This window comes from Sylvia atricapilla, chromosome 16 (assembly GCF_009819655.1).
Source record: "Sylvia atricapilla isolate bSylAtr1 chromosome 16, bSylAtr1.pri, whole genome shotgun sequence".
NCBI lineage: Eukaryota > Metazoa > Chordata > Aves > Passeriformes > Sylviidae > Sylvia > Sylvia atricapilla.
Genome location: NC_089155.1, coordinates 12791924 through 12818937, shown reverse-complemented (window position 1 = coordinate 12818937; position 27014 = coordinate 12791924). Strand labels below are relative to the sequence as shown.

At 42.5% G+C, this 27014-nt stretch overlaps 2 protein-coding genes across 4 annotated transcripts; one reads left to right on the top strand and one right to left on the bottom strand.

Annotated features, from left to right (window-relative positions):
* Positions 1 to 442: 442 nt before the first annotated feature.
* LOC136368634 (replication termination factor 2-like) lies at positions 443 to 26206 on the top strand. The gene is made up of 9 exons (XM_066330979.1): positions 443 to 577; positions 1455 to 1549; positions 1988 to 2081; positions 2299 to 2438; positions 3576 to 3654; positions 20122 to 20235; positions 23342 to 23396; positions 23498 to 23590; positions 25035 to 26206. The coding sequence occupies exons 1-9, from the start codon at positions 509 to 511 to the stop codon at positions 25214 to 25216; spliced, it is 921 nt and encodes a 306-aa protein (XP_066187076.1). The 5' UTR covers positions 443 to 508; the 3' UTR covers positions 25217 to 26206.
* On the bottom strand, positions 9517 to 16802 carry LOC136368628 (beta-1,3-galactosyl-O-glycosyl-glycoprotein beta-1,6-N-acetylglucosaminyltransferase 7-like). Of its 3 annotated transcripts, none has more exons than XM_066330966.1 (7): positions 16624 to 16802; positions 16245 to 16438; positions 13611 to 13920; positions 13013 to 13115; positions 11299 to 12332; positions 10596 to 10691; positions 9517 to 9881 (listed from the first exon to the last, which is right to left on the bottom strand). In XM_066330966.1, exons 5-7 carry the CDS (start codon positions 12275 to 12277, stop codon positions 9655 to 9657), a joined length of 1302 nt encoding a protein of 433 aa, XP_066187063.1. In that variant the 5' UTR covers positions 12278 to 12332; positions 13013 to 13115; positions 13611 to 13920; positions 16245 to 16438; positions 16624 to 16802; the 3' UTR covers positions 9517 to 9654. The 3 variants fall into 3 exon arrangements, with proteins under 3 accessions (XP_066187063.1, XP_066187065.1, XP_066187066.1); XM_066330968.1 differs by lacking the exon at positions 16624 to 16802 and having other exon boundaries at positions 13611 to 13732; positions 13820 to 13920; positions 16245 to 16568; XM_066330969.1 differs by lacking the exon at positions 16624 to 16802 and having other exon boundaries at positions 13019 to 13115; positions 16245 to 16568.
* Positions 26207 to 27014: the final 808 nt, after the last annotated feature.

Sequence of the window (27014 nt, the reverse complement as noted above, 5' to 3'; positions counted from 1 at the left end):
CGACACGGGTCACTTCCATGGCGACATCGCTGTCGCGGTTTGCACACTCAGGGCACGATCCGCATCCCACCGGGAATTTGTGCGGATTAAACTCGCTCCTGCACCGCGGTGCCCGTGACTTCGCTGAGGGCGGGACGCGCCTCCCCAGCGCCCCCGCCAGCCCGAAGCGCCTCGGGAACGCCTCGTTTGGCCGTAAATCCTCCCCAAATGGGTGTCCCGGGACATTTCCTCATAAAAATAAGGAATAAACCGGCGGAAAATGGGCGGGAAGGGCGCAGGGAAAACCCCCCGCGCTGAGCTGGTACATTCCCCGTCCCCCCCGTCCCGGCGCGATGGGCTCGCCTGCTCCGCCCCGCCCACCCGGCGCTGGCCACGCCCCCAGCCCTTGTTGCTAAGCAACAGCGACGGCGGCTCAGTGATCGTTGCTACGCGACAACGCCATCGCAGTGCGCCGGAAGTGACTCGGCGCCCCCGGAAGTGCGCAAGCGAAGGAGAACACGGAAGCGCCATGGGATGCGATGGCGGCACCATCCCCAAGCGGCACGAGCTGGTCAAGGGGCCCCGCAAAGTCGAGAAGGTCCTGAGGGGGCTCCGTGATGGGCGGAGAGGGAGGCCGGGCCCGTTCCGCGCTGCTGTGGGCTGGACATGGCGCTCCTGGCGCTGCAGCATCGGGGCAGCGCCGCGGGCGGCCCGCGGGGCCCTGTGTGTGTGCGGTGTGCGCTGGTGGCGGCTGCAAGGCGGAGTCCTGTGACTCGTGGAGCGGGTTGGACATCGAGTTCAACAAGACCAGGGGCCGGGTCTTGCAGTGGGGTTACAACAGCCCCCGGAGCGCCCCGGGCTGGGAACGGAGCCGGGGGCGGTGACAGCGGCTGGAGCCCCGCGGGACATGAGGCCACCGCCTGTCCCAGCCATGTGCGACAGCGGGGCCAGCGACTGTCCCCTGTGCTGGCACTGCTGAGGGGCCCTGGGTGCTGCGTCCAGTTCTGGATCCTCGTGGTCAGAGAGTCCTGGAGGGGCTGGAGCCCAGGAGGGGCTGAGGGAGCTGGAATGGGCTCAGCCTGGAGAAAAGGAGCTCAGGGGGAGTTTCTGGCTCTGCACGAGTCCCTGCCAGGAGGGGACAGCCGGGGGGATTTGGGATCTGCTCCCAGGGAACAGGGACAGGAGCAGAGGGAACAGCCTCAGGCTGGGCCAGGGGAGGCTCAGGGGGGACAGCAGCAGGAATTTCCCCATGGAAAGGGTGGGCAGGGCTTGGAACTGCCCAGGGAGCTGGTGCAGAACTGATCATGAATTTTGCCAGGTAACTTCCTCTGAAGTAATTTTGCGAATTAACTTCGAGTGCACAAAGCAGGTTTGGTAAGAAACCTCGGGATTTGATGAATGCTTCCAGTATGACCTGATTTCAGCTTAAATAATCCACAAATATTTTTAAATAACGAATGTTTTTCTCCCTCCAGGTTGACAAAGTTGCTGAATTGGTGGCCAGGTGGTTCTACTGTGCCCTGAGCCAGGAGAAGCTGCGTCGGCCCATCGTGGCCTGTGAGCTGGGCAGGTGGGAATGTTTCCCTGGACACCTCAGGAGCCAATGATAAATACTAAATATTAATTAGAAATACAAAAATTAACACAAACTACATATTACAATTTTAATATCTTGTTCAGATTAATTGTAATTAATATTATATTACACATATATCTATTTAAATATATAATATAGTTTATATTTTAGTGTATCTTTTATTTTTAATTTTTATAACTATAAATTTACTATTCATTTTATAATATTTTGTTTTATTAATATATATTTGATGTTCACATTTACATTTTTGCTTATATTTATACTTATATTTATGTGTAAGTTTACATTTATTATATTATTAATTATAAATACAAAATCTATATTAATACTAATTACAAATGCTAAATTATAAATTATAGATACAAAACATTGTGGCAACCCAGTATAACCAGTGGAATTTTTACCTTACAGGTTATACAACAAAGATGCCATCCTTGAGTATTTGTTGGACAAATCCCCTGATAAAAGCCCCATGGAATCTGCAGCCCACATCAAGAGCATTAAGGTAAACTGGTTGTGTTTAATGTGAGAAGTTAAAATAAATGTTAAAATCCATCAGCCACGCTGTAAAACCTCCATTTTCTCGTGCTCCCACTGTGGATTAAAGTGTTCAAATAACAAAACACAGTGGGGAAAAAAAAATATGACAGATTGTTATCATGGCTCAAAAATCATTGAGGAAAAAGAGCTGCAGGTTTGTGTTTTGTGTTTTTATCCTGCAGAACGTGACAGAGCTGCAGCTGGTGGATAACCCAGCCTGGGCTGGGGACAAGGAGAGCATCAAGGGGGACAAGTACGATGACCTGCAGGCTGCTCGCTTCATCTGCCCCGTGGTGGGGCTGGAGATGAACGGGAGGCACAGGTGGGTGCTCAGGGCTGGAGAAGTGGCCACAGAGCAGGGAGAAGTGAATGGAAAATGGGAGTCATGTGCTCAGCCAGGGTTTGGTGAGGAATATCTGTCTGCGTTTCAGATTTCCAGCTTGAACTTTCGAGAGTTCAAGAGGTTTCTGGGTTTTGTATTGAAGAGGAGAGATGAAAGTACCTTTTCCTGAATAAATCTGGATGTAAAATGAAGGAGTAGAGGGCAATGCTGGCAGGGAAAAAGTGCCAGAAAATGTTGTCTGGGGGCTGAAGCACAGGAGATGGGATGTGACCTCCCTTTGTGTCACATCAAGCAGTTGGAATCATGGATAGGTTTGGGTTGGGAAGGACTTTAAAGCTCTTCCAGTGCCACCCCTGCCATGGGCAGGGCACCTTCCACTGTCCCAGGCAGCTCCAAGCCCCATCCAGCCTGGCTTTGGGCAGTGCTCTGCACCCTCAGAGTAAAGAATTCCTCCCCAATATCCCACCCAAACCTCCTCTCTGGCAGTTGGAAGCCATTCTCTGTGTCCTGTCCCTCCATCCCTTGTCCAAACTCTCTCTCCACCTTTCCTGCAGCTCCTTCAGGCCACACTGAGCTCACCCCAAAGCTTCTCCTCTCCAGGTGAACAATCCCAATTCTTTTTGCTTTATCTCAGTTTTCTTATCCTGAAATTTGGCCCCAGCACGTCTCAGCCTTTCCTCATGGGAGAGATGCTCCATTCTACCCGTGCCTGTGTTGGGATCACACTGGAGATGGATTGTGTGTATTTTATTGCTCTGGGGCAGGGAATTTCCTCACAGCCTGCTTTGGGCAGAGCAGCAACTTCTTTGGCACCTGAGGGATGAGAAGAGGAGGAAGAGTTCACAGCTTAATGGTTGCAGAGAATTTCTTCCCCCAGAGAGGGATTGGCCAGGAGATACTCAAGATAAAAAACCAAAACACCTATTGTGGTTTAATGTACCCAATATTTTTCATTCAATTCTTACATCGTGCTAATTAATAATATATTCATTACTACTTAAACATGCTGATAGTTTGATTAGGTGCAAGAACTTGGAAAGAAGGTGGGCTGTGACCTGCCAGCTCTGCACAGATTAGTTTTCTTAAAAATCATTGTTTGTTGTCTTTTCTTGGCAGGTTTTGCTTCCTGAGAAACTGTGGCTGTGTGTTCTCTGAGCGTGCTCTCAAAGAAATCAAAGCAGAAGTTTGTCACAAGGTGAGTTTTTCCAGCTGTTGGGCCACGTGTGTGTTCATACAATTGCACTCACTGCTCTGAAAAGGGAGTTTTTATTGAAATGGAACTTTGTAAGAGTTCTGTTCTAGGATGGCCTCAAGGATTTCTTCATGGCCTTTCTTAATTTAAAAAAAATGATCCTAAATAATTATAAAAAAATCAGTATTTTTGTTCGCAGAGTTTGATTTTGCAGGAGCTACTTTAGAATTTCCATTTTTCCCCAATGTTTGGTACTAATTTCAATTTTTAAAAGGGTGATTGGTTTGGTTTTGGAGGTTTTGCTTGGTTGGTAATTTTTTTTCCTGAATGCACATAGCTTGTTTAATCAATACCTGTTCTATGGTTAAGCTGGTTGTATTTTCAGGTTATATTTTGACCCCTGTATTTTAAAAGGATATTGGATGTTGCTTTTTAATATTTTTGGTTGAGCCCAACTTTGTAGAATTCTCAGCAGTTCAATGAATTCTTGTAAAAAATCCTGACTTGGTTTCACATTGCTGATCTCATTGTAGAGGTATTTTTGTAGCTAAGGGCAATGATAAAATGAACAAATACTCTTTATTCCTATCACTACTTTCATTATCAGCAAAATTTGTGGTGAGAGTTGCCACACTTGGGCAGTTACTTAATTTCTCTGAACGCCCTGCTGTTGGATAAAATATGGAATACATTTATATTAAACAAGACCTGGGAAGGGAACACTTTTGTCTTGGTAAATTGTTGATTATTGTAAGGTTTAATCTCATATTGCTGCTTTCAGTGCTCATTTTGTTCTGTCCTAATGGCTTTGTTTCCTTTTGGTAGAAACTCATTTATTTTTAATGAGAGGTTTTTTTGCTTCTAAATTTTTGTTGATGGATGGGTGTAACCCGAGCATAAAATGCAAGAATGAGATGTTTTGTCCATGGTTGAGCCAGTCTGATAATCTTATACAGACCAAATGAATCCCACATGTTTTTCCTTGGCTTTTTTTTTTTCCAGTAATGAACATTGAGCATAGAGCTGGAAATTCTTTACAATATTCAGAAAGATTCTTCTGGAAGCAATTAAATGGATATATTATTTAGTGTCTCATCCTCTCCTGAGTGGATTGTGATGCACAAGGACAGTGGTAACCAGCTGAGAGAACGCACAGATGAAGGGCAAAGAGTGATTTGGTAGAATTTTGGGTGTGTTCTGGTGCTGTTCCCCTTCAGAATCAAGGAGTAGAACTCTTCCAAACAGGAGCAGAGGGAAGTCTGTGCTTTGTGGTCTCTCAGTTTGTTTATGTCCAAAGCACTAATTAGCAGCACATTGTGCATTTCTGCACCAATGGGACATAGAGGACAATTAATGAATGAAGAAGAAAAGAATATATTATTGTATATTCTCAGACTGGAATCTTGTATTAATGAGCAGAATCCTCTTCTGACAATGTTAATACAAAAGTTCAGAAGTGCAGAATGTTTGAATGTTGTGGGCTGTCTCATACGTGTTTCTGCTGGTGCTAATTATTGCATTTTAGTATTTATAATGATTCTGAAGCAAGATCCAGTCTGTGAGCCCCTGATGAGCCACATCATTTTCCTTTTCCTGGCCTTGCCACTTGGTGTGTGGCCTTCTGTGTGTGCTGTGGGACTTTGGAGAGTGACATGAGGAGGGTTCAGACAGGAAGATCCTGTCTTGCCTTGGGACTCTGCAGCAGAATCCGTGTTTTCACCTCACCCCAGAGGTTTGCAGTGGGTGTCACAGTGGAGAAGGGTCAGTGCTGCAGCTCTGGGCCATTCCCATCCCCACAAGTTTGGGATTTTAGGAGAACTCTCCATGAGCTCTTTTCCTGGGTGTGCTCTTTTCCTCCCCTGTAACCAGCAGGGATTTCCCACAGGACTTGGGAAAGAGGAGCTGGAATGATGCACTGAAAATATTCCCCAGGGAACAGCCAGAGCTCTCACTGCTCACTTCTGAGCTCAGTTCTTGCTGTGGCAGCTCACACAGGGAGAAACAGGGAAATCCATTGGCCCAGTGGTGAGCAGCTCACCAAAGAAGTGTTTAGGAAGAGGCAGGATGTGTGTGCAGGTTTTGTCTGACTGAAGGACATGGGAAACACCAGGATGAGGGAAGATGGAGCATTCCAGCATTTCCATAGTCCTGGATTTGGAGGGGTTTATGGAGTCTAAGGACTTTTCCCTCAGAGTTCTCCTTCTTCTGCCTCAAAAACAAAACAACAACAACCACCAAAAAAACAAAAAAACAAAACAAAACAAAACAAAAAAAACCAACAAAAAAAACCCCCAAAAACAAACAAACAAACAAAAAAAAAACACCACACAAAAAAAACCCCACAAAAACACCTTCCCATGAAGAGCTGGCAGTATAAAATAAATGTATTTATCTGCTTTACTGGAATAGTTAGACTGGATTGGTACTGAGGAAAGGCACAGGAATGGGTGGGGTCCATTAGCAACTGTAATTAATGTGTGAGGCCATTCTTTTAAGTGCTTTGCCTTGAAAACAAGATCTTTCTTCACAATTTAAACAGCATTTTGAAGGGTTCTCCTTAAAGAATAACATTCAAATGGGAGAATTTTAAGCCAAAGGAGCAGTCAGACACTGGAGCAGTGTTGAGAGAAAGAGAGATTGTCTCTCACTGCCTGCAGGGAAAATGCTTTGAACTGTCTTGCCAAAATAGAAAACTCCTTGTGTTTCAAAGATTTGTTGAAAGAGCAGTGAGAATTTTTTAGTGCTGCTTTAATTTGGAGAGCACGATTGGTAGATGAAGTGCTGGGGACAAGTTTTGGGCCTTCTACTTAGACTTAAAAGGGTTGAAAAGAGCTTTTGTCTGAAACAGAGCAACTTAGGAGTGCAAATACATCTTGTAAGACATTTTTACACAGCAGTGGATTTGGTCCGAGCCATATTTTTGAACTTTTGATCCGTAAGAAGGGAAAATTTAAACTCTCAACACTGTCACATGTTAAAATGTGACTCAGTCACATTGCAGTCAGCAGGCAGAGAAATAATTTTGCTTCCAGATGTGGATTCTGTAGCAGCAGCTCTGCAGATTGGGATTTCTGCTGCCTCCTGTTCCTCAGGAAGAATTACTTCTGATGGAAATTACCAGTTTAAAACTTGCTCTTCGGAGCAAGGTGTTTTTCCTTCTCCAGCAGGCTGAAAAGAACAAGCAGGATTTTTGTCTGTCTGATGGGATGTTGGAGATGGCAGCTCTGTGGTGATCTGTGTAGGTCTGGGCATTTTGATGTGCCCAGATATTTTGGAATTTTTGTTCCAGCTGGTTTGCAGGTCCTTGCATGGGCAGTCTTTGGGGTGTGCTGATTGGAAGTCTGCTATTTGACAGAAATGATGCTTCAGTTTGGAAGCTGACTCTCTAAGAAGATCCTGTGGATGTAAAATATGCTACAAGTGGTGTGGGGACAGGATGGAGGTGATGGAATTGGTGCTGGAAATCCTTCTGGGAGTCACTTTGAAAGTCAAGGACAGGATCACCTTTAAAATGGACTTTCTTGGATCATTTCAAAGTTTATTTTGGACTCGTTTTCAGAGTCAACTAAACACAGACTTGAAATAGTGCCCCAACTATTAAGCTCTGTGCCATATCAAACACTTAACCCCATGTTTAATTTAGATATGAGGCTTTTTGAAACAGGATTTATGCCCGTGGCTGTCACATCCAGAGCTCTGCGTGCAGCAGTGGTTCCTGGAACCAGGGTCACTTTGGCACTTTCTGCTCTTATGGCACCAAAATTAACAAATATTTGCTGAGGTCTGAAAGTTGTGATTGATTAACTCTTAACATAATAACACAGAATTCATGAGTGTTTCAAGGAGGTGATGTGGTCATAGTAATCACAATAATGAGCTGAATACCGTTTCTTACTACTTGAGAATGGTTTAATGATGATTTTCCTGTAATTTTGTTTCAAATACAAAATCCTTGAAGCAAAGAGGGTCATGCTGCAAAGATATTCCTACACTGACATGGGTAAAGCCACACCAAAATTGTATTTTCAGAGGCCTTTTTCGTGCAGGTTTTTTTGCCTGGTTCAATTTCTGCAAAAGGAGCCCATGATAGACAGTGCCTGGCTGTTGAATTTTTCATTTTAATTCAATTTGGAAGTGATGCACCACAATTGTTCTGCGTGGTGGTGCCAGGGGTGAAAGCTGGAGACTGGATTTGCTGCAATGATGGCAATAAGAAATGTCTCATTCCCGTTTTAAAAGACATCACGGAGTGAATAAATGCTGGCAGTGCCCTACAGTGGACTGGAGAGAAATTAATTATGAATATTGCTATGATTAATCCATGCCAGAGACCCATTAGCTTCAGTAATGGTTTGGAGAGAGACTCTCAACAAGCTCAGCATGAACATGTGCCTGGCTTTTATTTTCCTTTTCTTTTTTAGTTTTACTTCCCTCCATAAAAAAAAGGATCTCCAGCAATGTTTAGCCACAGGATAAGTCCTGGATTATCCATGAAACTGAGCACAAGCCTTTGGGTTGAGTTTGTAAATAAATAGGGACCAGATGGCCTTTCTTTAGGTTAAAGTTCATTTGCAAGAAATGATGTTTCCAATAAACTTGTGTGGGAAAATGAGGAGTAAAGTTCCAGCAACCTGGGAAAAAGATTGTAACAAGAAACTTTCATGTCCTGTTACGGGGTCGTTTGATTTTTTGTGGGAATGGGCTCAATCTGTAGCCAGCTTTCTTGTAAAAACTCAGGAATGCTTTGGGCCCATATTGAAGATCACAGATTGCTCCTTTTAAATTTTATTTTCATTTATTTAGTTAGTTTTTTATATATAATTTGCAGTTTTTAATGCAGTGAGGCATCCTGGTCCCTGCCAGGTGTTATTGCATTTGCTGCAGGCTCTTTGCTTCTCTCATTCAGGTACACTGGGATGGAAAAATACTTAAAAAATGGCTTTTTGCTCACATTTTCCCTGTCTCCTTACCTTAAACTCCTGCAGAGACTCAGAACAGAGACTTGGAGAAGAAGATGTGTTGCAGGATCCTTCTGTTATTAGAGCCAAGCCTGGGAAGGGCAGCAGTGATGTTGCCACGCTGCAAAATGAAATTAGGGCTGCAGCTGCCCATGGGGAATAAAAACAAACCCACAACCCCGGTGGCATGGGCTGTGTCACAAACTGGTTGTCACTTATGTCCAAGCTCTGAAATTTTAGCATCAACTTTAGTATTCAAAACATTTCACTTTAATTTGTTGTTTCTCCGTATTTTATCTTCGTTCAGTCACTGCTTCCATTTTATTGTTTTCACACCAGTTAGCCATGCTCTGGCTGTGAACATGAAGAATATTGACTAAGCAAGTCAATAAGAAGTAAATATTATTTACTTTTTTTCTTTTTTTTTAACAATAAGAAGTAAATTCATAATGGATTATGAACTTCCCCCCTTGCCTTCAGCAGAGATTCAGACATTCTTGGGGCACTAACCCATTAATTCATAATGGATTATGAATTTTTCGCTGCTGGAATAAATAAAACCCATTTATTTAGTGAGTACAGCACTGTGCTCTACCCTTGATGCACAGAATGATGCCTGTAAATATCCTTTTTTTCTGATTTTTTTTCCTGATGTTTTCTGCCAGGAAATGCTGCCCAGAGTGATCTGGGCTCACACATGCAGCTGCATGTCAAAGTGGCTGCACTGCTGCAGTGAGGAATATTGACTAAATAATTCCATAATATGGATTATGAACTTCCCTCTTTGCTTTCAGCAGAGATTCAGACATTCCTGGGGAATTAACCCATTAATTCATAATGGATGATGAACTCCCTCTTTACTTTCAGCAGAGATTCAGACATTCCTGGGGAATTAACCCATCGCTGCTGGAATAAATAAAACCCGTTTATTGAGTACAGCACCGTGCCCTACCCTCGACGCACAGCGCGATGCCTGTAAAGATCCTTTTTTTCCTGCTGTTTTCTGCCAGGAAACGTTGCCCATCAGCTGAGGAGTGACCTGGGCTCACACATGCAGCTGCATGTCCAAGGGGCTGGGCTGCTGCAGGCGCCAGTGCTGCTGCACGGGCACCTGAGCCTGGCGCAGCGCCCGCAGCCGCAGCCGCCTCTCCAGGCACTCCAGCGCCAGCGGGTCCCTGCCGGCCTCGAACTTGTTGGCAAACAGATGGGGGGACTCAATGATCCACTGCAGATCCCCCAGGCCGAAAATGCAGATGTCTCTGACGTAACGACCTGCAGGGATGGATTGGAGAGGTGTGGCAGAGGCAGGGAGATGAACAGAAGAGGGTTTTTTTTTTTTTTTATAAAGCGTTTTTTTTTTTTTCACCTTTTGGTTTCTGCACAGAAATCGAGCGTTATCCTCCAGCTACAGTATTATAAAGACAAGGGTTTGGGGTTATGTTTTACAGAAATAGGTGTTTGTTACTTCCAGCTGCTTCCCATGTTCTGCTGAATAAAATCTTATAGCTGGGCATCAGATGGTCTGATTCCCTACTGGGATTCCCTGCTCAGTCACACCTTAGAGCTTTTAATTGTTTCTGCATGTTTTCCATGCATTTCTCTTCTTTTTTTATTGCTGTTCAAATTGAAGGGCTTGAACCCAGTGTTGATGGAAGTACCTGACAAACATCCTCCTTCCTGAGAACTGATCGAATTCGTGCATTGCTAATTAGGGGCTGGAAGAAGGGTTGTCAGTGTATGGATACTGTGCTCATCTCAAAATATATAAAACATGTAACTAATACATTAATATAACCGAGGTCTCAAAATCTCCTTAATTGGATATAGTGCAGTAATTTATAGGGCGCCTTGTTTTATTTAACACTTCCAAAATAAATTATATATGACCACTGAGGCACATTTAATAGCTGGCTTCAATAATATGTAATCACCAATTAATGCTCATCAGCGAACCAAATGTAAGTTTGTGATCAAAATTCACATTACCTTTGCAGCCTTTGTGTGAGAGTCCTTCTTGATCTTTCCATTTAATGGCTCTTAGGTCTCCTTGCCAGCCTGCATTGGGTGTAGCCCCTGGAGCATCTTTAAAAACAAAAGGCTCTGATAAAATTCTGTCCTCCTGATTACAAGGAAAATTTTCACTGCTGGACACTTCTTAACTGCAGTCATGTTAAGTATTTATTTGCAGGTATTTGTGCCGTAAGAGCAGGTTATCATTCTCAGTATTATTGCTTTTCTTTTTAATTACTCTTTGAGAGCAAAAGATTTCATGCAGGAAAAAACTTCTTTTTAACCAGCATTTTTCTAACTCCTGGTCTGCACTGAAGCAGGAGTTTCCTACATTGTTTCTCAGCCACCACATGTGACTGTTCAAAGCTGAAAAACTGACTTGATTTCTGCAATTCAGAGCTGTTCAGCTCCGAGCTGCAGCTCAAAGCCTCTCCCCTCCTTGCCGGGCTGGGATTATTTGTGGCAGAAATATTGTTACAGTTCTGCTTGTTTAATTTTGGTTGAGGTTGGGATGAAAGATATGGGAAACATGAAGTCGAGTTTAGTTTTGGTTGTTCATTAGATCTTATTTATTTATAGTATTTATAGTTTGAGCTTTAATTTGCTAGTTAGAGAAAGGAGGTTAAATGGAGACTTTTTATTTCTTACTAGGAGTCCCAGCAAAGTGCCCAACTCTTACCAGGTAAACGATTGAGGGTGACCCAGTAGTGCTCATCAGGGCTGTAGGTGTCCCTGGACCACTCCAGCAGAGCTTTTGCCCGGGCATCACTCAGTGTAAACTGCACAAACTCCTTGGTCAGGATGTAATAGGCACTGCCAAAATAAATGGTCAGGTTGTGTGGAGGCTGAGCTTTCCTGATCTTTGCTGGGTACACGTAGGGCACCCCAGAGTGGACGTACTCCCTGTAGCTGACCTCTGTCCTGTGCTTCACGTGGAGGGGTTGCACTATCCCAGGGGTGATGTTTTTACCATTCCATTTGCTTTTGATGTATTGGATGATTTCTTTATTTGTTTTCAGCGGGTAATCTTGACCACACAGATTAATAACATAATTCCACTGAACTTTGGAGTTAACGAGGTCTCTCATGCAATTAATATCAGCCTGTAATCTTGAAAACCCCGCATAAACAACGTGTTCCGTTTTGGAGGAAATAAAAATATTTTCGAAGCAGTTAACGATGTTCTGTACAGCAGTTTTGTAATCTCTGGGTGACTTCTCATCGACGTGGATGCAGTAAATATTCTGAGGCATATAAATAGCTCTCAGCAGCCTCACAAACATTTCCAGCTCCTTGTGAATCGTAATAATGTAGGCCAAGGAGAAATTCCCTTCTTCCTCTGACAGTGGTTTGGTGATAAAATGCAGATTCTCCAGGACTGTGGGGCAGCTGCAGGAAGTCTGAAGGCAGCTGAGTGCTGCTTTGGGCTGGTAGGACTTCTGACAAAAGTTTCCAATTTTCAAGGCTGCAGGTTTGCCCACAAAAAGAGCCGAGCAAAGTTCATCTGGGTAGAAACCACACTCTGCTCTTTTGACACGGAATTTTTGGTCATTGGACTCGTCATAAAGTGGAACCTTCAGGTAAATGAAGGTGTAGATGAACGTACAGACAGCAACACACACTAAAAATCTGGATTTCTTTCCATGAAGTGGGTTCATCTTTTACTTCCAGATCCTGGCTTCTTACCATAGTCCAATTAAACATTCAGATCATCTGGAAGGAAAAGTGAGATAGAGGGAGAGAACTTTTCTGTCTGTTTTTTTCAACAGATGCCGTGTTAGCGGTGCATTTATAAATGTTGGGATTACTACAGGAGGAACTGTGTGTGCCCAACTGAGTGCACTCAGCCCGTGGGAATGCAGAGCCACCAGGCAGGAATTTTGTCTTTCCAGGACACAAATGATCTCCAAACGGTACAAAAGAACCCAAAAATGGCTCTGAATTGTTCCCTGCTTGACCAAGGGGGGCTCAGGTGGGAGTTTCCTGTGCTCTGGGGGCTGAGGAACAGCTGCTGCTGAGATTTCCTCAAGGCCTGGGAAACTTGAAGTTCCGCCAGAGGATCAGAATCCAGTAAATTAAATCAACAGAAAATTTATTAAATAAACAGAAGGAAGAGACTAAAACACAATCCACAAAATACACTGGGTTTTATCCTTATAAAGTCAGCAAATGTTTCTGACTCTTGAGATTTTTCTTTTTTTTTTTTTTTTTCCCCTTCTGACATCTTTGTGCTTTGGAAAACTGAACAAGGAGAGAACACTCATTTCTTATTTTTGGTATTTGTGCATTCCCTGAGATAAGCACACAAATGCCACCACTGGCAGTCTGAGATAACCCATTTCCAGCAGTATTAGCACAGGAAGATTTTCCATTGTGTTTTTTTTTTCCCTTACCTTTACCTTGTTGAACAGTCAAGAAGGACAAGAGTGCAGCAGTCCTGAATCCCACAGCAATTACATGAAGCCTTTCTCCTTGAAGCACTTGGTATCAAAATTCCTAGAGGAAAATACCAAGGAGAAGGTCCATCAGCTGCCATTAAGCTTAACAGTTAATTTCTTTAAAGATTTTAATGGTAATTAATTTTCTGTTCTTTTATTCAGTGATTTTTTTAAAACAAAATTTGCATTTCACCTTGAAATATTTTACACTTTGCAGCTGTCAAAAATCATGAAGTATTTGGCTTTACACGGGAACAGAGAAAAACAGATTTTTAATAAAGGTAGCTTCATTAGAGGAATGCTGCTGTGGTTAGGAGGCTTGAAGCTTTCATTAGAAAGAATTGGAAAATACTTCTTTTTAATAAAAAAATCAGTATCTCCCTTAAAAGCTTGCAAATAGAGAGAGCATTGTAGTTAAAGTAACAACGAGACATAAAATTCAAAAAGCATTAAGAACACAAATTGAACCGAGGGAAGGGATCCTTCATATTCCCACATTTTTAAGATTTTATGAGGCTGTTGGGAAAGAATGTATTTATCTTTTGCTCCTTACTGGTATGCATTGGATTTCATGCTGGAATGGTGCCTCTTTTCCACTGAGCATTCCAGAAAGGAGAGCTGTTGTGTGCTTTAGGTGGAGGGCTCATCCATTTTCCTGGGATGTTCTTCCAGCAGCTCAAAGAAAAACATGAGGAAATCAGCTCCCAGGAGAAGATTTTTTGCCTTTGAGCTCCTCAGGGATCCATTTACTGGGTAAACAACCTTGATGGGAGCGTTGCATCCATCTGAGCAAAAAGCTGCAGCCGGTCGAGTCCGTGTCAACCTTTGGATGCTGTGCAGAAAGCAGGAGAACAGCGATGCCACTGCAAGGTGAAAAGCAGGATTTTTTTGCATTAAAAATGAAATCCATCCTGTGCCAGAACCCAGAGGGGGTTTCTGTGATAGCCATAGGGGCTGGAATTGGGGAAACACCGACTTCTGTGCAGCTGGACTCGGACAAACTCTTTATTCTCAGGGAATAATTGGCAGGAGGAACATTGAGATTCCTCTGAATTAGTGAAATCTCATGAGACCTCTGGGATATATCACAGGGAAGGTTCACTCTGAATATAAGGATTACACTAAAAACAGCAGGCAGCTGTAGAAATATCTGGGATTTTATACCTGATTAAATATAAAACACCACCAAGATGGTGGGTTCAGTCCCTGTACAGAGCATTTACTTGGGAGTTGAACCTTGTGCGTCCTTTCCAGCTCAAAATACTCTTTAAATCTGTCCAGAATGTGGGTGCTTGGCAGTTTTTTTCTTTCCTTAAATACACTTTGGACAGGTTGCAAAGTGTAGTTCAGTGGAGCCAAGCTGTAACCTCCTTGTTTCATCCACCTGAATTTTTATTACCCTTCAAGTAATAGCTTCTGGGGCTGTTTCAGGCTGTTAAGTGTTTACGATGGATTTTTTCCTACTGGACTGTGTGACATCTAGAAAACTGTATTTTTATGGCAGCATAAAAGCACACAAACATCCCATAATCAGGTAAGAGGCAGCAATTCCTCTCCAGTGTTAACAAGTTTATGGGGAATGGCTGAAGGATGGAGCCTGGCCTGCAAGAACAGAATTTGACATCTTTGTGCCTCGAGGGGATATTATGGAATAAAAGCAATGGCTTTTTGGTAGTGTTTGACCAGATTTAGAGCTGGAATTGCAGCTGTCTGTGCCACTGGATATGAAATTTGTTGTTTAGCAAGATCCTCTCAGCCCTGTCTGCTGGCAAGGATTATTCTCCCAAATTTCCTGGTGCCCTTGAGGAGCAAAAGCTCCTGTTGGGAATGTCCACTGTCCATAATAACCCTGTCTGGGACTATCCTGCCCTTGAGTCTTCTTTTGCAAGAGTGCCATGACAGGTATTTTTAGTTACCAGAATGTCTCTGAAACTCAGCATTTCTCACGGTATGCCCAAGTTTGCTAAATCTGGAGGATGGAGTCGTATGAATTTTTTAAACTCCTGCGAGTAGCGTGTGACATTCTTGGGGGGAAAAAAAAAAAAAACAGGGATTTTCAAGCACCTTTGTGGATGCTTTGAAGGATATTACTTAGCAGAAAATTGTTGTAAGCCCAAGATCCTCGGTCTCAATTAACCAAATAAACTCTAGAGGGAAGGAGGATGATGGGGATGCCTGGAAAAAGCCAGGGAAATGTCAGCTCAGCTCACCGAGCCCCCATTGGCACATCCCTGGCTGTGCATTCGGCACTGACAACTCCTTTTGCTTTTTGCTGGTTCTCCCCTGCCACTGCGTTCAGGATTGCATCACTGCACCTCTCGACACTCTGTTTTCTCTTTGCTTTTGCCAAATATTAAAGTTTAGATAAAGTTTGCTTCGCAATGAGCTCATGATTTAGCGAGACAAATGACTTGGGAACGCTTCATCTTCTAATAAAATGCTGCAAAAGCATTAAATACTCATTTCAACCTTTTTTTTTATAGCTGATTTTTTTTGTTTGTTGGAAAGGTATTTATGCAGGCATTAATGTAGACATTTTATAAACAGGGGAAGACTAATTCAGTCCTGTAAAAAAAAGGTCAAAAGCAGTTCTTTTAAGTGCTTTTTCCATTGCTTTGCTTTCTGTTTATACGGGCGTCAGAATAAGGAGTCTGCTTCTGGATTTTGAGATGCCCTGAGTAAAAACATTTCTCCATCAAACCCAGTTCTTTAACTCATTCTCACTCAAAACACTGCGTTAGAATGTACTGATACATAGACAGCAAATTTATGAAGTTTAATGTTTATCTTTGCTATTTTTGCCGTTACTTTTTTTTTTTGCTGCTTGTATATTTGACCTCATAGTAATTTAAAACAAATACAATGAAAGCTATTTAAACCTTTAAGTCACAAAGCTGTAAAAAAACCCCAGTAAGTTGCATAAACACTGTGATTTTCATAATACAATCAATCAGTAGTAATGACCTCCATCCTTCCGTGCATCAATCACAAGGCAAAGAAGGAAAAAAAAATAAAAATAAAAATCATAACCTCACTGCGGATCTGAGCGTTTTCGAAGTCAAATTACCACTTTTGCGTAAGGAAAAAAAAAAAAAAAAAAAAAAAAAAAAAAAAAAAAAAAAAAAAAAAAAGGAGCCACACAACCCAAAAAAACCCAAATTCTGCGCTGCGGTCGCCGCAGCCTTACCTCGTCCAGAATTAGCCAGGAGAAGGCAGCATAATAAAGACAAACGGCGGGTGTCATTGTCCTTCAGCAGGAGCTTGTCCCCTGGGCCGGGTTAACCATTAATTACCGGGATTGTTCGCATCCCGCCTGCCCGCAGCGCATAGCGAACATTCTTCTCCTGCGGGAATTCTCCGCGCCTTCCCGGGAAACTTCTCCTGCCGAGGGAAAAAAAAAAAAAAAGGGGGTTGGGAGTGTAGGGAATATTAGCGGGAATAAATGGGAATAAAGCTGTGCTCTCCTCCCACGCCGAGCCTTTAACCCGTGTGCTGGGGGCACTGGGAGCACTGGGAGCCTGCCTCCTCCTCTTCCTCCTCCTCCTCCTCCTCCTCCTCTCCTTAACTCTTCATCTGCCAAAACTTTCCAGCCGGCAGCCGAGAATTCCAGCAGGGAATTGCTGCTGCCGGGCATTTCCAGTGGCTGGCAGCCGTAAAGAGAATAAATGAAGGAGATCTCCCTGAAACGACACGCCTCGCTCAGGATCAGCAGCTTGGCGTGAGTTAGGAAGAGTGAAGGTGTAAGTTAAAGGATTGAATGTGAGTGCCTCTTATAAAGGGAACCGCTTGTGCAAAAACAGGAATCAAGGTCTGAGTGGGCCAAGGAGATAAGAAAAGGAAGGGTTGGAGTGTGACTGATGTTTTGTTTCCTTCTGTGAAATGGGGTCTGGTCCTGGTGGGGCCAGGAGAGGAGGAAGAGGTTGGAGTGTGGTTGCTGTGTCTGAACACTTCTGCAAGCAAAGGTCCAGCCCTGGTGGGCCAGGAAAATAAAAACTGATACACTGGGCTAGAAAAACAGAGCGTGGGGTAGTGGATAGGAAACAGAAGGGCAAGATGATAAAGCACAGCTATAAACGGAGTATAAGTCTTGTAGCAGTAACGTGAGGTGTGTGTGTGATGAGCATGTGTGGTAACCCTGAGATAAAGAAACCACAAGTTGGGAAAGACTCCAGCCCTTAAAACCATAACTTTTAGAGAAGGAAACAAACAAGGGGCAGACACCAGAACTGTAAAATTATAAATTTCTTTGTAAAATGAAGCACAGGCAGAGATGCACCAGGAGGGGTTAACCCCTGTGTGTTCTCTGGTGCCATAAAGGTGTTTTACCTCTCAGTACCTGCTTTGAACCATCCTGCACACACACTGTGTTTGCTGTTATTTTTGAGGTTCTTAGGAGGGTTAATAAGTGGGAAGTTGAGCTTTAAATGTGCTGGGATTGGGAGGAGACATCCTGGTAAAAGTGCCGTGTTGGTCAGAAATAAATGGAGAGAAAACTGAATTTAAGGCATAGCTGCAAGTACAAAATTATCACTGATTTTAAGAGAAACTCTGTAAATTGAGGCTTTTTCTTGGACTTGTTTTGAAGTAGATGCTGCAGCTCCTGAGTGAAAGTGTGTGAACCACTGGGTGGGAAATTTCCACTGCTCCCAAGTTGTCCTTTACTCTCTGACCCATTGCATGTCTGGCTTGGGTGACAATGTAAAAGAACATGTTCAGCAGATCTTACACTCCTGAACTTTTAATGGCTAAACCTCTGGAAAATTCTCTCCCTCAAAACAAGTTTTGAGGCAAGCAAGAATAATCTTTAATACAGGAGCTTAGGTGGCTGAGAGATGAACAGTGAGATGGTCCATGGATGTTCAGTCCTCTTCCTAAATATCCCTGTTTAATGTCCCTGTTAAATGTCCCACATGCAGGTTGTGGCCACCCATGTCCCATATCCTGGTGGGAATTGTGCATTTCCTACTAATGGTCATGTTCAGGAGGATTCACTGTTAAAATTTGGGAAAGAGCCTGTAGTTTTCTCTGAAGACGTTAAACTGTAACACTGGTGTAAACATTTAGATGTGAAAATATATTTGTCTGTTGTTTTATTTGTATTACATTAAGGCTGGAGTAGTCATGCACAGAACTACATTTTAGATGGTATTAAAAAAAATCAGTGTGTCAATGTAGTTTACAGCAAAAAATAATGTACAACTCTTTGTCTTAGGCAGCTGAAGCTGCAAACTCTAGAATTCAGGAAGTCAGATTAAGAGTCCATTATTACTTTAAACATCCTGTATTTTATACTTTAAGAAAGATAAGAACTGTATCCTTTAGGAATGTCCTCTATTCAAGGTGCTAAGAACTACAGCAAGTCCCTTCATATGTATTTAAAAGGCCCAAGATAAACAAGTTACAGCAGAATATAATATAATAAAACAAACATCTGCCCCAAGACCTTAATTAATCTGAAGGAACAAACATCTGAATTTCCAAAACTGAAACTTCTTTCTGCTTTTTATCTCATTAAGCTGTTTGGAAGGGTATGGCCTTTGACATAATCCAATGTTGTCATGGCAAAAAATTTTCTGTTTCAGGAAATGGAAAGATTTCATTTCCCTCATTTCCTTGTTTCTTGTAAATACTTTTCAGTTTTGAACAATTCCACCTGTGTTTTTCAGATGGGAACTGGATTTGCTTGCTCTAATATTTAATTAAATTAGAGTCTACTGACAAAATATGTTTGAAAAGTGCTGTATTAGGGAACACCCTGGAAAAGAAATTGTGGGACTTCTAGAAATGAATTTGTGGGGCTTCTTCAGAATCAAATCAGCTGCCAGCTCCTGCCTCAGAATGAAGACTGAAATTCTTGATTTTGGAGCCTTCTCACTCCCAAGTGTGAGATCACACCAGGCTGGGATTTCTCAGGGAGCAGAAATGGAGAAATCTGGGTTACTCCCCCATTTCTTGTGTGTGACTTCTGCTGCTGCTGCCTGCTGTCCTGGCCTCTCTCTAACTCCTGCTTCTCCTCTCAAGCTCCCACCACTTGGGCTCAGGGTCATTTTTGAAGCTGTGCTCAGCACTTGAGCAAAGTCCTGCCCGTGTGTCCTTCCATTTGCTTAATTCCTACTGCAAATACAGGAGTAACCTTTCTAAACCTTTGTTTAGAAAAAGAAGAGTAATGGCAGAGGCAGGATTATAAATTAATCTTGCAGATTAGCAGAAAGCTTCTGCATTTAACAGAATAACAACAACAAAAAGAAAAAACACCTCCCCAAACCAGCCAAACAACCAAAACCAAGAAAAACAAAACAACTGGGAAAAGAAAAAAAAAGGCAAATTGAGATCTTAGAGAAGAAAACATCGTGGTCAGTGTGCTGGTACATCAAATGGTTGCAAATGTGCACAGGGGAAACATCTGTGCCTTCAAGCATGAAACAAATGTGGAAGTACACAGAGCACATTACAGCCATTATCCAGATTAATTTATGAAAGTAGTTGGAAACTTGGGAGTGTTTGATAAATCAGATAAGGGTATGGTCTCTGTGATACAGCCCAGTGAGGCAGCAAGGCAAGGGTAATGAATTATTCTGCTTTTATGACCCCTTTTTATCTCAACAGTAAAATTTAAAAAATTAAAAAAAATTTAAAAAATAACAATAACAAAAAAAAAACCACCTTCATGGTTTCCTGTCTACCACGTGAAGAGCAAAATTTGCTCTGTATTCCACCTGTAGAGGAGTAACACCTTTGGTGTTGTCCCTGCTCACTGTGAAGGAACTGCTCCCATCAGTTGTTGCTTCTTATCTCACTAAGTTGAAAGACAAATTCTAGAGCAGAATGGCACCAAGGTCTTAATCATAACTAAAAATCAGAAAGTACTTTTGGGGTTTTAGCTGTGGGGTTCAGAAAATCGAGCAGAGTCTAATTAGGAATACTTCAAAGTTCATTTGTGCCAGTAAAACAAGGAACCCATTAACAGAAAATACACAAATGAAAAAAATAATTAGTTCAGAGTGTTGTTTATAGGAGACAGAAAAATAAATATGCAATTTTCTCCTTTCTTTTCTGTCATCAAGTGTGGAGTTCCCTTTCAAGAGGAAGATGTGATTGTCATTAATGGGAATAAAGAAGATGTGGAAATCCTGAAGAAAAGGATGGAGGAAAGAAGACTTAAAAGTAAATTAGAAAAGGTAAGACTTTTATATGTTATTTGTTATAAAATTGGAAGAATTGTAATGAATCTGCTCTTAGATTTGCTGATCTTTACAAAGATGGAGGCATTTACTCCATGAGCTGTGTTGTATTTAAACACTACTTGGAAAAGCAATGGGGTTTATTTTTATGTGTATTTGGCCAATAACATCTTGAAATTTTACATCCTAAACTTCCTCCTGACCAGCAGGAAGTGCCTTGTGCACTCCAAATGGGTAAAATGGACTCTTGCAGCAATATTTTCAGGGTTTTTCTGAAATGAATTCATCCTAGTAATGAGCTACATCACCCCTGTGTTTCTTGTGGCAGTTCCTGATGACAGCACCAGTTTTTTGATCTTGTAAAATAAGATGTCTTTTATTGACCTCTGTCAGAAACAGGATGTTGGGATCTGTGCATCCCTGGGCTGGTGCTGTAAGAGTGTGGAGATTTATCACATTTTGTGGTTCTCACAGTCCTCAGCAATTCCTGCACCCCAATTCCCACCTCTGCACTTTTCAACCTGCCCAGGTAAAATGCGGTGGGAGTGAAATCCTTGCAGCTCTGCTGCACTGCCCTGTGAGCTGGGAGTTATGTGCTGCTGAGCTGTGAAATGACACTCCTGCATGTGGGAATTCTGTCAGCAGTGCTGTTCTCCCCTGAACTCCCTGGAGGATGCCAAAGCAAGCAAACCTTCAGTGCTGACTCAGGCCAGGGTGCTCAGACCGAGCTGGATCTCAGAACATCAATCCTCATCTGATGCTTTCAGCATCTGAGCCTTGACATGGAGGTTTCATCCCTTGATTTTGCCATGCAAATATTTCCCTGGTTGGTTTTAAAATGCTTGTTTCCTTGCCAGGGAGCATATGATTCCTCCTCATCACAGGGGCTTTATTCATCTGTGCCAGTGCAGCATTGCTGGGCCTGGGCAATACATCAAAAGGATGGTTTATCCATAAAAATCCTGCTGTTCTCTTTCCTGTTTATCAAAGTCTCTGCATCTCGTGTCTGATAGCTTCTGGCATAAGACTGATAATCTCATGGTGTCTATTCAGATGTGGTTTTTTTTTTTTTTTTTTTTTCCTCAGTACTTGATAGTTAAAAGTTTGGGGAAAAACTAAATTTACAATTTGTTGCTAGACCTTTGCTGATGTCAGCAGGTGAGTGAGTGGTTGGTTGCACTTGGTTTTCTTTAGAATCAGGGCCCTAACAAAACTCCTGTAGCTTTGAGTCAAGTAATTTTGAATAATGTGGAACGTGATGCTGCCCACAATTTCTGCACAGCAGAGTAGCTGAGTGTGCAGGGCTGCTGTGGCTTTTAGGGTGACAGCACCAAAGGACACAGTGTCCTGGGGCTCTGTGTGCCCTGGGGAAACATGCAAATGGCATTTGTTTGGTTAGTGGAGAATTACAGGACAGGATTTGCAAATCTCTCAGCCTCAAGTGGTGACCTTGGTGCCCCAGCTGGTCTCTGGGGCTAGAACCAGCCTTGGCTGTGTCTGCGTCTCCTGAGGACTGGATCAACACAATTCCCACTCTCCTGGCACTGCTGGCCACATTCCCTTCCCTTCCCTTCCCTTCCCTTCCCTTCCCTTCCCTTCCCTTCCCTTCCCTTCCCTTCCCTTCCCTTCCCTTCCCTTCCCTTCCTTCCCTTCCCTTCCCTTCCCTTCCCTTCCCTTCCCTTCCCTTCCCTTCCCTTCCCTTCCCTTCCCTTCCCTTCCCTTCCCTTCCCTTCCCTTCCTTCCCTTCCCTTCCCTTCCCTTCCCTTCCCTTCCCTTCCCTTCCCTTCCCTTCCCTTCCCTTCCCTTCCCTTCCCTTCCCTTCCCTTCCCTTCCCTTCCCGTGTTTGGGACCTGCTGTGTTTGGGGCAAGAAGCACAAACTCCTTTTCTTTATCCCCATGAGACCAAACATCAGGAAGATGGAGGTGGGACCAGAATTGGGAATGACCCAAGCTCAGCTGTCAGTGAGCCCATACCAAAATCTCTCTCTAATCTTTGTTACACCGAGTGAATTTATGCATCCGTAGAGTTACAAACACCTGGGAAATGACTTTTCTTTGGAAATCCACCCCTGACAAAAGGTGGAAATCCCCTGCAGTGAGGTTCTCCTGAAGGCCAGGTTGGACAGGACCTCTGGAAGGTGATCCCTGCCCGTGGCAGGGTTGGAATGGGATGAGCTTTAAGGTTCTTCCCACCCAAAAATTCCCCGGCTCTGGCCGCAGGAGAGGCAGAGCCCTGATCCTCTGCCACCGCCTCCTGGGCTCAGCTTTGCAGCAACATTTGCTGTGGCATTTCTCCCTGGAGCATTAACCCTTGGCTTCATAGCAGAGGTTCTCCTGAGCTTTAGAACACAATTAAATATATTTCTTTTCTTTGAGTTTCTGCAGCTGTCTTTAAAACATGTTCACAATTCAGAATGTATCCAGTGAGAATAATGCTAATGACTGGTCTAATACCTCTTTTTTCTAGGTAAATCAAAGGCAGTAATAGGGTTCTTCTAGGTTTTTTCTGTGTTTTTTTTTTTTTTTTTTTTTTTTAATCTGTACAAACATGAATTAATCTGGAAAATCTGCTGCACAGATACTTTTTAAAAATTTGGATTAACTATTTGCATCTTTCCTTCCCAAGCAATCCTGCAAAGGGTCCAGTTATTCACAGGTACCCAGGAGGGATTTTTTTTATGGAATAAACAAAATTGAGTGGGTACAAGATTCCAGATTCTTCTGAAATCTTTATTGAAAAACATCTTTTTTGATTATAATTCATTGTGTCTTATTAATGTAGTGGAATTTACTGTCCTGCTGTGTGGGTTCAAATTAACAGTTAATGATAATAACACACCCCCCTTTCAAAGTATGCAAACCAAAATAGGAAATCCAGACAAATCCAATTTTGTCCTGCACAGTTTTCTTTAATGTAGCTGCAGGGTTCTCAAGATCATTCTTTTTTTCCATGTAGAAATAATAGGGAAAAAAATGTGGAAGGAAGAGTTCTACTGGGTAAGAAATAAAAACCTACTGAGTTCAATTGTGTGTCTGTCAAATAGGAGTTGGGGATTTTATCTCCTTTCAGTCCATTACCAGATTTCTGCTTGTGTTGTTTCAGAAATCAAAGAAAGGCAAGACAGCAGCAGCAGCTCCTCAGCAAGAGCCCTCTGCAGGTAACACAGCTCCAAATTCTGCCACCTTCTGGGCCTTGGAGTCTTGAAGCTGTCAGAATTTCATTTTTCTGAGTTTTTAAATTTTTTTAAAATTTTTTTAGATTCTCCAGGTCCTTCAAAAGCTAAGAATGGAAAGGATTGTGTCAGCTCCAGCTCTGGGGAAAACAGGCAGATTATCTTCACCAAAAGTTCAGGTTGGTGGTTGATCCTGATGTGACCAATGGGACCAGATTTGTTTATGTCACTCTAACATTGCTTCAAGTTGGGAACCTGATTTAATGGGATTGGAGAATCTTATTTACACAGCCATGGATCTGGTGTATCTCTTTTCCTGGCTGTGAGGTAGTGGAGGAGAATTTGCAATTTCCTGATGTAGAGTTGATCAAAAACTCTGTTATGGCACTTTATCTGAATGAATTTTGTTAAAACCCACTGATTATTTAACTTTTAATCCTCTGCTAATTTGCTGTTTGTCCTTGAGAACACTGGAATAGAACTTTAGGGTGCACTGATGAGCCTACAGCAGCCTTGAAGCTTTGAGTAAACTTGGCAGCCCTTAAATGCAAAGAATGTTGCCTTGTCTTTATTTAATATTTATTCTGCTATTTAATGTCCCCATACTGATATTTTCAAACAGAATGGGTACATTTTTCAGGTTAGTCAGAGATTTCTCTGGGAAGAATTAAATCCTTTACTTCAAAAAATCAGAATAATTCGAAGAATCTGAGAATGGTGATCTGTAGATAAACTGGGAGAAGCTGAAATTCCATCAGCCGTGCCTGACCTGCCCTCTACTGTCTGCTTTTATACAGGAGAGGCTTCTAAAAACATTTCATCCCAGATGTGGAGAATTGCTCCTGGAAGTTGAGCAACCTCGTGATTCTAATAATATTAATGATTTTTTTATTTTCTGAGGGTGTAAAAAAAAGAAAAAAAAAGCCTTTTGAAACTGTTTCTGTTGGGGTTGCACACCCAATTCTGTGAGGATTTTGGGGTTACACACAAAATTCTGTGAGGATTTGGGATGGCACACCCAATTCTGTGAGGATTTTGGGGTTACACACAATTCTGTGAGGATTTTGGGGTTACACACACAATTCTGTGAGGATTTGGGGTGACACACCAAATTCTGTGACAATTAAAAATGATACCAGAAACAGAGGATGGGCATTCCCCACTACTGATCTAAAATGCTGCAGACTGTTGTTGTTGGTCATAACCTTGGAAAGAATCAAGGGAGCAGAGGCATTCCCTGGGGAAAGGTGTGGCACAAGATCTTTTTAGAGCTTTTTAGAGCTGATTTTTAGAGCTGGCATTTGAGAGCTGATTTCTAAATACTTCAGGCTGGTGGGGACTTCTGTGTTGCCAAAGAGCCATTTTTCACTTGGAGGAATAAATGTTGTCAGTACTGAATTGCAGTGCAAGAGATTTACAGAATTCCTCTCTCAAGTTTCCTAAATGTGTTTTGAGTTTTGTATTTTGATTTCTAAAAGCTGTCGAGTCCAGTTGTGGGAGGTATTTATGAGAGAGCTGAAAACTGTATATATTTTAATGTTCAAACACTGTTTTCCATCTTTATTTAAATACCTTTAGCCACTGTAAGCTGTCATGCTTTATTCTGTCCCTTTTTCCCCTCAGAGAATGGAAACCCACCAGCCCCAGGAAAAGGCAATAAAGCTTCCAGCAGCACCAAGAGATCCATTGCAGACAGCGAGGAGAAGTCGGAGGCTTACAAATCTATTTTTACAACTCACAGCTCAGCGAAACGTTCCAAGGAGGAGTGTTCCAACTGGGTTACTCACACAGCTTACTATTTCTGAAACCATGAGGAGCCTCAGTGGAGCCCCCAGGGCTCTGTCCCTGCCCCGTGGCTCTCTCTGGCCACCTCTGATACAGAACTTTTGTGCTGATCTCATCCTGTCTGCACTCCCTCTGTTTGTGGGTTGGTGATAAACCTGTTCATAGCTGGCCAATCTCTTTCAGCTTCTCCTCAATAAGAGGCAGAGCAGCAAGAATCCGTGTTGTAGCAGCAGATTTCATTGTGGAACGTTGGAATTTTTGCACAGAATTTCTGCTCTTCTCCTCCCAGTTGGATGTTGTCATCCTCAGTGTCCTCAGGAGGAGGAGAGAGGGAGAAGTTCCTGCTCTCCTCCTCTCTTGATTTGTGCCATCACTGTAATTACACTTTTCATGGTATTACTACAGAATTCCAACCTTCTGTAACTCTCTGACAGCAAAAAGAGAAATAATGTCTTTTTTTTTGTCAAGCTAATTCAGTAGAACTATATATTTCTAAAAGGTATTTTTTAATCATTTGCCTTTTGGCAGATGAGCAGATGAGAGCACAGTCATGAAAATGTTTGTGCAACTTTCTTGTCCATATTGTTGTAGCCTGTTTTTAACGGCAGAATATTTTTCCTTGTTCATGTTTGAATCCCATAATACCCACCTGCAATGACCAGAGGGAAGGCTGCAAGTTTTTTTCACTTTCTTCTCTCCCTCTTTTAAAATTGAAATCTGCTTTTCTCATCTTGGCACAAACTGAGCAGAATGGAAATGCAGAAGGCAGGAGCCTTTAAACACCACTGCATGATGTTGCCTTGTTACCTTTGTGTGTGAAAATGATTAATTATCCTTGTAACTTCTTTCTAAAAAGTGTCCCCATTTATAATTGGTGACCTGGAGATTCAAAATTCTGTATTGATATTTACATAGGTGGTCTCAATGATGCAAACAGCTTGAATGAAACTGCTGGGATTTTATTATTAGTTTGATAGGTATAATTAAAAATTGGCTTGCTGTAGAATTTATATGGTGGTAAGAATTTTTTTTTGTTTTCCAGAGGTGTGAGCACATCAAACACTTTGAGGTTTGCTGGAGCTTCCAGGAAACATTCAGGCACATTTTGTATGTGTGGCTGGGGATCAGCTTTGTTCTCCTTGTTCTGTGTTCTTTTCATTATGATCCTTTATTATTTGTTGCTTACAGATAATGAAATTTCTGCACAAAAGGTGTCCCATAGTAGGGCTTTAATTTGCAGTTTAATTCTGTTTGACAACACATGGTAAAATCCCATTGCTGTTTTATAGGACTGCACTTTTCTCCTACTTACAGCAGTTATAAATCCTAAAGGGAATTAATTTAACGCTTTTGATTTAATTAATACTTTGCTTAAAATACACAGAAAACACAATATTCAGTTTTATGCCTTTTTTTTAGTGATAAATCAGGCAGGGTCCAAGCTGTTGGTCCCAGGTTCTCCTCCCCACTGTGCCTTAGTAGTGACTCCTTTTTCCTTCTGATGTGCTCATCTATTAAAACAAATTCCTGGTTGATTCTTCCCGTACCCTTGTGTTCATCATCTCCTGCTCTGCGTTTTTGCAGAGTTGTGTCCCATATTCCACCATCCTCATGTTGGGGACAGAGCTCTTAAAACCTTGATGGTCCCTGAATTGTTTCCAGTGGGGGCTTTTCCTTCCCTTCACAGAGCCCCAGCTCTGGGGGAGTGTGATACATCATTGGCATGTGAAATATGGTTGGAATATGGAATATTTCTGGCCTGTCATGCAGTTCCTGCCACAGCTGGTGACAAACAGGGGCCCAAAGTGCCACTTGTGC

Coding starts and splice junctions, on each gene's coding strand:
- LOC136368634 (XM_066330979.1), top strand. CDS start 509: ATGGGATGCGATGGCGGCACCATCCCCAAGCGGCACGAGCTGGTCAAG. Junction 2,439..3,575: donor GAGATGAACGGGAGGCACAG/GTGGGTGCTCAG, acceptor TTTTCTTGGCAG/GTTTTGCTTCCTGAGAAACT. Junction 3,655..20,121: donor AAGCAGAAGTTTGTCACAAG/GTGAGTTTTTCC, acceptor TCTGTCATCAAG/TGTGGAGTTCCCTTTCAAGA.
- LOC136368628 (XM_066330966.1), bottom strand. CDS start 12,277: ATGAACCCACTTCATGGAAAGAAATCCAGATTTTTAGTGTGTGTTGCT. Junction 10,692..11,298: donor CACCCTCAATCGTTTACCTG/GTAAGAGTTGGG, acceptor TTGTTTTTAAAG/ATGCTCCAGGGGCTACACCC. Junction 9,882..10,595: donor CTCACACAAAGGCTGCAAAG/GTAATGTGAATT, acceptor CCATCCCTGCAG/GTCGTTACGTCAGAGACATC.